This window comes from Muscardinus avellanarius (genome assembly GCF_963383645.1).
Source record: "Muscardinus avellanarius genome assembly, chromosome: 7".
Lineage (NCBI taxonomy): Eukaryota > Metazoa > Chordata > Mammalia > Rodentia > Gliridae > Muscardinus > Muscardinus avellanarius.
The window spans coordinates 84,055,874-84,067,519 of record NC_137793.1 but is presented as its reverse complement, the minus strand read 5'-3'; the positions used below and the strand labels follow the sequence as shown (position 1 = coordinate 84,067,519).

General features: G+C 49.9%; 1 protein-coding gene across 1 annotated transcript; it reads right to left on the bottom strand.

Moving 5' to 3' along the window:
* Window positions 1-4,214: 4,214 nt before the first annotated feature.
* On the bottom strand, window positions 4,215-10,617 carry AVPR1B (arginine vasopressin receptor 1B; the record flags this gene model as incomplete). Its single annotated transcript, XM_080698444.1, has 2 exons — window positions 4,215-4,543; window positions 9,678-10,617. The coding sequence occupies 2 exons, from the start codon at window positions 10,615-10,617 to the stop codon at window positions 4,215-4,217; spliced, it is 1,269 nt and encodes a 422-aa protein (XP_080554570.1).
* Window positions 10,618-11,646: the final 1,029 nt, after the last annotated feature.

Genomic DNA, 11,646 nt, shown 5'->3' with positions numbered 1-11,646 from the left:
CTGGGTTTCTCCATGGGTGAGGAATCCAGATAAAAATCTTCCCCAAACTATCTCATAATAAGATGCAGAGAAGTTGATTCACTATTGGCAAACAGTAGATGGTTGATTACATGTCAACCATGAGCTGGGAATCTAGGCCACAATAAATGTGACCTGTCTTCAGTGAGTTTTTATTCTAAAGAAGCAGGCATCTAAATGTCCACTGTGGGAACTACAGCAAAATGCCACCAGTATCTTATTAGCCAAGAAGACCTACTAGGGTAGGAAAGCATCCTAGGCTCATCAGTGGGAGGTTTTGCTCCTGAGAAGTCACCTGAGATCAGGGCTGATTGCTGAGCTCAGAGGGGCTCTCAGGAGGCCCATGCCTTCCAGTTTTTAAGGCAGAACTCAGTAAAGTAACTCTAGCTCAACTGGAGTTACTTTATTTTGAGGTCACACTGGCTCCCTCGGGCACTCCAACATCTATATCCCTGACTTTCAGGTAGGTATTCCCATATTCAGTCCTTCCCTCTGCAGTAGAAACGTTTTATTCTTTGACTTTTCCAAATACATTTCTTTGGGCTTAGACGAATGCACATGTCCAGGTTTCTCAGTAGAACTGGGTCAAATGAGGGGCCAAGACTCTTGAGGGCTTTAGGGAAAGTTCAGTATGGCATTCAGCCTACTCATGCTTCTCAGCCATTGCTGCGCTCAGACCCTTTAGGAACGGAGAAGTGAATACCCTGGATCTCAGCAACACTGAAGAAGGGGTTAACTCAGTTAGCCAGGCTGAGCAGGTACTTTCAGCTCCACACTGCCACCTTGTGGCTCAATGGCAAACTCCAGGGCACTCTGCTCTTCCCACTTGAGCTAAGCACAGCTCCACGGAGGTCGCCCTTCAAGATTGCATTTTAACTTTATCTTGCATATCTCGTTATCATTGCCCCTAGGAGACAAAAATGACCGTACATTTACTGGATAATAAAGAGTTTTATTAGTCAATTTCAGCCACTCTCTGGGTTCAGGAACTGTTGTAGCTTGGATTGAATCTATAGCCCCTTGAGAAATAAAATATCTATTTGCATACAAAACACAAACAGAGCCATCTGGGAACTCACTGGCCTATACCAAACAACAGAACAAGCTGTTCTGAAAAATCTCCACAGCCAACCAACCTTGCCCTGCCATCCTGTCGGGCCTGCTCCCTCACCCCCTGCTCCTGTGTGGGTTTTAAGGGACTAAATTACTGTGTGTCACAGTCCACAGGATGGTACAAGCATTTTACACATGTTCCCAACCCAAAGACAGTATCGCTTGCTTTCTCCTGGGGCTGGCTGTCACAAGTGAGAATGAGTGCGGAGAGCACTGAGTCCTTCTTGCCTCCCGCAGAGGCCCGCCTCCTTCTGCCCCATCCAAGGCTCTGCCAGACTGTCCATAAGAGCCTCCAACAGGTGCTGCCAAAGCTGGCATTTATAGATCCAGAAAAGATCTGCTAGTTACTCCAGAATCTCCCTGGGATGGGCCCCCGAGACCTAAGGCCCAGTGTTCAGTTACTCCTCGTGGGGCTTATTATAGGACAGAACCAGCTTCCTGAAAGAGATTCAGTGCAACTTTTCTATAGGAAAAACCATGGGGCCCTAAAGCCACCCCACAAATAAATTCCCACCTGCTGTGCCAAACAGAAAATACCACAGGAGTAAGAAGAGCTGCTACCCAAAGCAGAGAGTGGACAAAAAGGAGCCTCCGTCAACCTTGCGCACACTTCTCCTCTTTTCCTCTTTGAACCATAAGCTCCCCTGAGCCCAGGGCCCTAGAACGTCACCCGTCAGATGAAATCTGGGGCCAGGCCACTGTTATCCTCTCTGACATGGGTAGAAAGCTCCATAACCTACTTTCCTATAAATCCCTCCCAACACAGTGGTATTGCTACTTCTATTTAATAAATGAGGACAGGGTTGCTTAAAACATTGAATAACTTGCTAAGTTCATATAGGTAGAAAGGGTGTGAGAGCAAGACTCAACCCCAGGGCTTTGGGATGCATGGCTGGGGTCCCTTCCACTGCCCCGGCATCATAATGGACAGATATGTACTCAGGACCTACTTCCTATAGGCATTATGGCCACTAACTGTGGCAAGAAGAGGAGGTGTTGGGTGGGGTGGTAGTAGCTCATGTAAGCCAGGGAATTCTGGCTAGAATAAGAGGCTCCTATGCTCAGCTCCACCTGGCAGATGGACGAGGAAGAAGTAAATGGATAGCAAAGGCTGCCAGGGACAAGAGAAACCAGGTGAAGGGGAGACTGAGGGTCCTCTTGTCTTCCTTAAGCCTCAGTCCCTTTAGGTCCCATGTCCCAGTCTCCGTTTCTCTATCACTGAAGAGTCAAAATGCTCTGCTCACTCATGATGCTCAGTCCAGGCTCTTTTCCCTTGAGAAAGCCTAAGGAGATTCTTAGAGCTGAGTGGCCACTTGAAGAAGTATATTTACAAAACCACAATCACTCCTTGGGGCTTCCCTAGGAGTGGGGCAGAGTGAGCCTGTCCCCTAGAGTTTCTCTCTGGGGCTCTTAGTTAGGTTACTACCCCCTTACATCAGTATAGAGCTGTGGGGTTATACACCACGTTTGTATCTGCAGTCCTATCTGTGCCTCAATACTGGAAAGCAAGAAATAGCCAGCACTTTGCTGATGCTGGTGATCGGTGGTCACAGAACCAGGACCCAACTCTCCTGACCTTTCAGCCAATGCTTTTCCCACCATCCAAGATCTCTTAGAACCAGAACTGGGGTCAAGGAGTGAACTCAGGTGCAAATCCCTGGGAGACAGTGAAGAGGAGCAGGACACAGCCCCAGATTGCACCTTGCCCTGCTGTCTCTCTGACCTCGGAGGATTCAGCATCACAGGACTGAGGATGGGAGTAAACAGCATAGCCATGGTGGGACCCACGGTCAGTAGGACTGGGTTAAAGGGCACATATATCACTGTCATGAAAATTCAACAGTTCTTCCAGAGCCTTTTGATTAGAACATCCTTTGTACTTCTCTCCTGTAACACCATTTCTAGCCTTGCAAAGTTGTAGAAGGTTACAGCTGAAAAAGACCTTAGAACTCCTCTCATCTGTTCTACAGGTGAGGAAGCTGAGGTCCAGAGAGGGAGGGGAGGTGACATCCCAAGGGAGAGCTGAGATTAAAATCCTGGGCTGCTGATTCAATTCTAGCATCCATTTAATTTATTGGGGTGGGGGATGGTTACTGGGGATAGAACCCAGAGGCATTCTACCTCTGAGCTACACCCACAGCTCTTTTTTTATTTGAAACAGGATATCAGTAAGTTGCTGAGGCTGTCTGCCAACCTGTGATCCTCTTGTCTCAGCTTCCCAAGTACTGGGATTACAAGAAAGCACCACCATGCCCAGGGATTCCATTTTATTTGTAGTGGGAGCTCTACAGAACCTCAAAGAATACAGAGCCACAATCAAATACCCTTTCTCAAAGGATGTCTCCTCTGTGCAGCTCCAGAGCAGTGTGTACCCCCTGGGGGGAGGAGGAGAAACATCCTGGGCCTGCTGCCTCCAAGACATGTTCCTGCTCTTAACTTTACTGTGGCCATTTCCATCTCCTCCTTTCCTCCCCTCTTTCTTTCCCACCCTCACCCACAGTGGGCCACACACACACTTCCCCTACATATGGGCCATAGGGGAAGAGGAACATTTGCAGAGTTCCTACAAGGTCCCAGGTGCTATACCAAGTCTTGCATCTTCATTAGACCATCTCTTAATTAAGCAATCCTCCCTCTACAATAAATACCCAGGATCCCACTAGGGTCCTTCTCAGAGGTGTTTCCTCTTCTCTCCTGATTGAGCTGGGATGTGCTAGTCAGGTTAGAATGGAGACAGGTGGCCAAGGCATGAGACCAGCCTCTGAGTTCCTGACACCTGGGGACCCCAGACAGTGCCAGCCCGGAGCAGAGACACCACTCTCGCCATGTGGGCAAAGTTCACTGGTACCCTGTGAATATAGCAGGGCCACTTGATTCTCCCACACTCCTGGCATCTGAAGTTGAGAGCCAACCAGGGTAGTTTTCACACTAGGTGCAGCCATCCCGGCCTCTTTCCCTAGCCTCAAGCCAGACTTCCCCAAGCCAACGCTGACCTCCCGGCTCTCACACTCAGTGGCAGGCTGGACAGAGATGCCCCCCCACCAGCTAGCCCTGGGACAGTGCCAGGCTCCCGGGATTCTCCTTTAAAAGATGCTGGTCTCCACGGTGGCTTCCCCATCCACCTGCTCTAAGTCCTTCAGGGACTCTGCTGGCCCGGGCTTCACGCTGAGGCCAAGGCTGAGGCTGAGGGCTCCCGGGAAGCTGGAGTGGGTCAGCAGCGTGGTGCGGCGGCTGGAGAGGCTGCTGTTGGACAGCTGTCTGCGCATCTGGGGCCGGGCACCCCCGCAGCAGGCAAGATGACGCAGGGGGCGCGGCAACAGGTGGCTGTTGAAGCCCATGTAGATCCAGGGGTTGCAACAGCTGCTAAGGTTGCCCAAAAGCATGGAAATGGTGAATGCCACATTGGTGGAATCTGCCAAGAGAGAAGCACAAGAAGCCTTGGAATGAGAGCCCCGAGAGACCCAGGAGAGAGGCCAGGCCTCCACCGAACAGACGAGGAAACAGAGTCCCTGTGGGGAAAGGGATTCACTTGAGGTTCTATATTTAGTGAGGAATGCATCTGGGACTTGATTGGGATTCCAGAGTCCAGAGTGTTTTCTTGCTGATTTTGTTTGTTTGTTGCTTTATAACTAGCTACAGAGTGAGAGTCAGAGTTGAATTTTGCTTCAAATAGAATTGAGAAGGGTATGTATTCTCAGGAATAGGACCAGCCCAGAACAAATTAGTTTTGTTCTAAAAATCTGACATTGAGCCCAGCATGGTGGCACATGCTTGTAATCCCAGTACTTGGGAGGCTGAGACAGGAGGTTTTTTAGCCAGCCTCAGCTACTAAGTGAAACCCTCTGCAACTTAGTGAGACATGTTTTAAAATAAAAAATAAAAATTTGGGCTGAGAGTGTAGCTTGGAGGTAGAATGCCCCTGAGTTCAATCCCTAGCACTACAAAAAAAAAAAAAAAATCTGATCTTGAATACTCTAATGGATATAGACCTGGGATGAGACGACCTCTATAAAATAGGAAAACTAACCAAGTTCAGGCCCCTTCCACCTCCCTTTCCACATTGCTTCTGGAGTCTTTCCTGCTGTGCCCTTCAGGGTCCATCCCGCTCCTTCTGTCGTCTAGTCAGTGAACATGTGTGAGCACAGACTGTGCCCAGCCCTGTGCCAGGGACCTGGTAGGACAATCAGTGGCGCCTAGCTGTTCTGCAGCAGAGAAGGCAGCTTCTAGGTACAGAGCATCTGAGCAGCCCATTCTAGACCAATCCTTCTTCTTTCTTTTCCGGTTGTCCTCAGGGACTGCACACTCCTATAGGGAAAAATCAATTTCTCTCTTGGGCAGTCAAAACATGAGGCTGCCAGGCTCTGAGAAGATTCCTTCTAGATACAATCTGCTTTCGAAGGACTAAATGAAACTTCTCAGATCATCAGGGAGGCTGCTGGCTGCTGGGATGGGCCTGGCCTCCTGCTGGGTCCACTAGGGCCCCTGCTATGGCGCAGGTAGCTTACTGAGCTAGTGTGCTCTTGGTGGGGGAGGAGAGACTCTAGAATCATTGACAGTAATGTCCGAGCTGGAAGAAAACGTAAATAACCTTTCCAATTTTTAGAGCATGGTGGATAAGAACTGCAGATCTTCCAGCTCTAAAGCAGAGATCCCTTACCAGTACCCATAAAATCCTCAATCTTCAAGCTCAAAGGCACAGCTCAAGTGCCTCCTCCGTAGAGCACCAGCAAAGCTTCAGGTTACCTTGCTTCTCATGCATATCTCCCATGGCTGTGCTCAGAATGTGGCCACTTGTGGCCCAAGAGAAAGCAAGACCTAGAGTAAGAACATTTGATAAGAGGCAGAAGTCTTTGGGGTGGGGAGCTAAAGGCACAGGACCTGAATGGTCCCAGCCCCCCTCCACAGCTCTAGGGCACTGAAGGTGGTGGGGTGGGAGCACCTGTGAGTGGACCAGGGCCAGCCTCAACAACTAACTCAGCCTCTAGTTTTACCCAGGTCCTGGCCTGTCCCCTCATTTACTGTGAGCTGCAGGAGACCTGAGAAGTGGTTTTGGCTGAGGGGCTGGTTTGCATCCTGACTGCCCCATCGATGCTCATTTAGTGCTCAGATTAAGCCAGAGACAAAGTTGTTCCACAAGTGAACTGGTGTAGGAAGTGTCTGTTTGGTTTAGCCTATCTGAGCCAGGTAGATACAGGGCAGGAGCTGAGGATGTGCCTTGAGTCAACTCAACCTGGGTTCTGCTTCTCAGCCCTTGAGGACAGATTCACCAAACTGGTGCAGGGAGGAACTCAGTTGGGGCAGGAGCAGGGTCCAGGAGACCAGCTTACCGTGGGGGATAACTGGGTGTACTGAAAAGTAGGTGTAAAGTTATGAACCTCAGCCCGAAGGGCTTTTAATTTTCTGAGAAAACACAGTATCTGTACAATAATGCTTTGTTCCTGTTCTCCTCACTCAGAGAAGCTCTGGATAAGTGTTAAATCACTCTGCACAGATGAAGGGGAGGTGTTAGGGACAAGCTCATGAGGATGATGGGTACCACGGCAAGCAGGGAAGGCCACACTAGCCCATTAGCAAGATACCCATCTTCTTGGAGGCAAATGATCACGTCACTACTGGTAGCATTTGCTAAGTGTGGTTGTTGAGAGAAAGCCAGGTCATAGATAAAGCTTGGGGCATCAAAACGTGGACTCAAGTCCTGGCTTCATCTCCTACTAGCAGTGGCTTTTTGAACCAGTTACTTTACCTCGCTGAGCATAGAGTTACTCAAATGTACCATAGACAAGGTCACTTGTAGCCTGAGTGCTCAATGGGCATGACATTAGGATCCCTCCTTCCTTCTAGTCTATCTTTGTCTAGAGCAACCCAGGGTAGCTGGTTGGATTTAATATGTTCATTGCTTACAAGTTAATTTTTAAACAGCCTCTTATCCAGGCTGTTGTCAAAAGAGTGGTGAAGGTATATAATTGGGCCTGGCAGGGTGGTACATGCTTGTAATCCCAGGACTTGGAGGGCTAAGACTGGAGGATCTTAGGTTCAAGGCCAGTCTCAGCAACTTAGCTAGGCCCTCAGCAACTTTCCAAGACCCTGTTTCAAAATAAAAAATAAAGTAGGGCTGGGGGGTGTGGCTCAGAGATAGACCACCACTGGGTTCAATTTCCAGTACCACAAATAAAAGAGAAAAAGATATACAAGGGGACTCTAATAGCTTGACATTATTTTGCACTTCTCCTACATGGCTAGGGTTAGCATTGTGATAAATTAATGAGCAGCCTTTCTCTATTTCATATTTCCAGAAAAGTAAAGCATTTGGCTTAGGTGTGATGTGGGATGACCAAAATTAGATTAGAAACAAAAACTCAAAGAGAGGGGACAGCTCCCTCAGGGCTGGTAGGAATTGGGAGTCTGCTATGAACTCTCAGGATGCTTCCAGGGGAATCTGCCAGGGCTCCTCAAGGCAGCTGCATGTAGCTCCCAGTGTATGTACTGAGCTGTGCGCTGTGAGACACGCCACAGAGCTTGTTCCCTCCTCTTCATGGCTGCCCAGACAGGTCTTCATGCACATGTCCCCATGTCCCACTGCTGCTCAGGGGAGCAGGAACAGATGGATTTGAAGGCCACTCTCTAATGCTTATGTTGCCCAGACAGACTCCCTGCCTTCTGAGAACAAGCCCACTTCCAGTGGTATACCATCAGCCAGAGTCTGAAGTTCAGGAGGCTGCTGTCTACCACATCCCAGAAAAGACACAAGGTCTCCTGTGTGTCTACTAGAACATGGTCCTCTCGGAGGATTCTATTTGTTGTCATGTAAGAAGAAGGCCCCTCTCCCTGTAGAGCCATTATATATAACCAGGGTTATGGGGAAAGGATGGGGTTGAGGAAAAAGAAAAGGAGAAGACCTTGATTCTACTCTTCACATTGTCACTCCCCAGTTATGTGGCCTGGGGCAAGTTGTGGTTCCTCTCTGAGCCTCTGTCTCCCTATTGGCATAATGGCAGGGCTGAGCTTAAATTTTTAGTGTTGTCATAGTTAATTGCAAATGGCTGTTGAGAGGGAGCTCAAAGCCATGTCCAGATGCAGGAGAAAAGGGTGCCAAGAGAGAGAGTTCCTGGGCTTCAAATTGTCCTCCTGGACCAGATCATTTGAAAATCCCTTTCATCTGATTCTAAGGCCCATCCAGCACACTGGACATTGGCTAAGCAAATCTGACAATAGTTATATTTCCTTAGCATCACATCATATTAAAATTTTTAAATTGGTTACCAAAATTTAATTATATTGGTTTTGTTGTTGTTGATGGTGGTGGTGGTGTTTTGTTGGTGCTGGGGATGAAACCCAGGGGCATTCTACCTCCAAGCTACACCCTCAGTCTTTTTAATTTTTTTGTTTTGAAATAGTCTTACTAGGCTGGGCGTGGTGGCACACACTTATAATCCCAGTGCTTGGAAGCTGAGACAGGAGGATTGCACAGAATTGAAGCCAGCCTCAGCTACTTAGTGAGGTTCTCAGCAACTTAGTGAGACCCTGTTTCCAAATAAAATATTAAAATAGGTCTGGGAGTATAGCCCAGAAGTAGAGAAGCCCTTGGGTTCCACTCACAGTACCACACACACAAAAAAAAAGAAAAATGAAGAAGAAGAAGAAGAAGAAGAAGAAGAAGAAGAAGAAGAAGAAGAAGAAGAAGAAGAAGAAGAAGAAGAAAGAAGAAGGAGGAGGAGGAGGAGGAGGAGGAGGGGGAGGAGGAGGAGGAGGAGGAGGAGGAGGAGGAGGAGGGGGAGGAGGAGGAGTCACGAAGTTGCTGAGAGTCTTGCTAAATTGCTGAGGCTCGCTTTGAACTTGTGATTCTCCTGTCTCAGCCTCCACATATATGGATTACAGGTATATAGCACCATGCTCTGCCCAAAAATTAAAAACCAGAAACATTTTACATAAAATATACTTGCATAGCATCAGTAAGCTGGACGGGAGTTGTAGTTCTTCTTTTCACGTGGGACAATTCTATAGTTTGGATGTTTGTCCCCAGAATTCATGTGTTGGAAACATAATTATGTGTCAATGACACTTGCAGGTGAGATTTTTGGGGGTGATTGAATCATGAAGGCTTTGCCCTCATGAATTGATTAATCTAGTCATAGATTAATTGATTAATGAGTTATCAAGAAAGTGGGTTTGTTAGCACAAGAGCGAATATATTATAAACATCAATTTGGCCTTCTCTCATGAGTCCTTTCCCCATATAATGCTCTGCACCACCTGCAGAGAGTCCCCACCAGTAAGAAAGCACTCACCAGATGCATCCCTTTCTTGTTGGACTTCTATCCTCTAGAGCAGTAAGAAATAAATTCTTTTCCCTTAAAAATCACTCCATTTTAGGTATTTAGTTATAGCAACAGGAAAGGGACCAAGACAAAATAAGCACCAAGTTTCTTAATTGCTTCACTCATTTGTCACCTGCTTGGCTCTGGGAGCATTGCAAGCCCTGCTCTGGCCCTCCTGTCCCCTTCACTCTCTTGCCTACCTCCCCACCCCCACATAGACCACATACTTGCCTTCATCAGGGGCATCCTCATCCCACACAGACCACATCTGGACACTGAAGAAGGGTGCCCAGCAAGCGATGTAGGCCAGCACAATGATGAAGGTCATCTTCACGGTTCGGATCTTGGCCCGAGAGATGGTGCTGATGCTGCTGACCCGAGATGGCAGCCCCCGAGTGGCTGCAGCTGGGGCAGAAGGTGAAGGCTTGTCCCAAGTCCTCCAGCCTCCTCCTTCCGCCCTCCCAGCCTGCGTCTTGACTTTGAGGTTCTTACAGATCTCGTGGCAGATGAGGCTGTAGCAGGCAGTGAGCATGGCCACAGGCAGGACAAAGATGGCCATAGTTGTCCAGGTGATGTAGGCCCTTAGTCCCCAGGGGAAGCGGAAGTCGGCCCAGCAGTCCAGCACACCCGAGCCCTGGATGACTTCCCGCAAGGAAAAAATAAAGACTTGGGGGAGGCTGAGGATGGCGGCCAGCAGCCAGGGGGCGGCGATGAGCGGGTAGGTGGACTGGTTGGGCTGCTGGAGGCTGCGCAGGGGGTGACAGACGGCCAGGTACCGGTCCAGGGTCATGGCCAGCAGCATGTAGGTGGAGGCAAACATACTGAGCACCTGCAGGTACTTCACGGCCCGGCAGAGGAGGTCAGGGCCTTGGAAGCGGTAGGTGATGTCCCAGAGCAGCTGGGGCAACACCTGGAAGAGCGCCACGCCCAGGTCAGTCAGGGCCAGGTGCAGCACAAACAGGTGCATGCGGGAGCGCTTGCGGCCCCGCTGGCCCAGGGTCAGCAGCACAGCCAGGTTGCCCCCTGTGGCCAGCACCAGGACAGAAGCCAGTATGCCAATCTCCACCTTAGCCAGCTCCTCATCCCGGCCCAGCCAGGGTGTTGTGGCATTAGGGGCAGAGAGGGTGCCCTGGAGGCTGGGGATGGCAGTTGAAGAAGGCTCAGAATCCATGGTCAAGGTTTTCTGGGAAGGAAAGAGAGGAGGAAGGATGGACGGAGGGTGTGGATGCAAATGGGGAGGTTGAATAAGATGGGTGGTGACGGAGAAGTTTGTAGTGGAGAGAAAACAGAGTGAAAAGAAATAGTTTAGAGGATGGGAATAGAAAGGAGGGGGAGGAGGAGAAAGACAGACAGGGAGGGGGAAAATGGATCTGAGATTCCCAATCCCACAGCAATCAGGAGCGGCCGGGTGCTGGATGGGAAGAATGGAAGAGGATGTGCAGGGCGAGGGTTTTGGAAAGGAAAAAGAACAGGCCAGGACAGCCGCCTAATATCCCAGATCCACCTCAAATTCACTTTCTCCCAACTTTTCTGGAAGTAGAGAGCAGATGCCTGTAAGCTTGCTTGAAGGCGCGATCCAGGGCCATCTGTGTCACCCGCGGGGCTGGAGGAGGCTCCTGCCCAGCTGCGCACTCTTTCCTGCCAGGCGAAGGCGAACACAGCCCAGCGGCTCCGAGGGAGAGCCGGCTTTATGAGCTTGCAGCGAGACCAGCGCCAGGCTCGCGGGTTGGCTCCTGCACAGGGGGCGGAGTGACACTCACATGCACAGGCACCCACCAGGCAGGAGGAGCGAGAGGCAGCCGGAGAAGGGGGGCTGGACAGGGACCGGGAGCCAGAGATGCCACTGAATGCTAGCAAGTGCTCACAAGCAGTCGACCCACCAGGCTGCAGGCTCCTTTATGCTGGACCCTAGATTCTCCTGCTCTCTCCAGACAGGTGCACCCCGCCCCGTTTGTGTGAAAGAGGTGGCCTCTTCCCACTTCGCAGGGACAGCGCCGCTGGCAGCACTGCCTCTCCGCCTGCCCGGGGTTCCCTTAGATGGCAAAGGATACAGAATCTTCCAGAGTGCCGAAATAGGCACAGTAGCGTCCCCAGTTGGAGCCATCACTTGGGAGCAATATATTGGCAGGGAACTCAGAGCTGAAGGGAGAGGAAGAAATAGTGAGGACGATGGTGGAGGAGAGTGGTGTGTGGTAGAAAG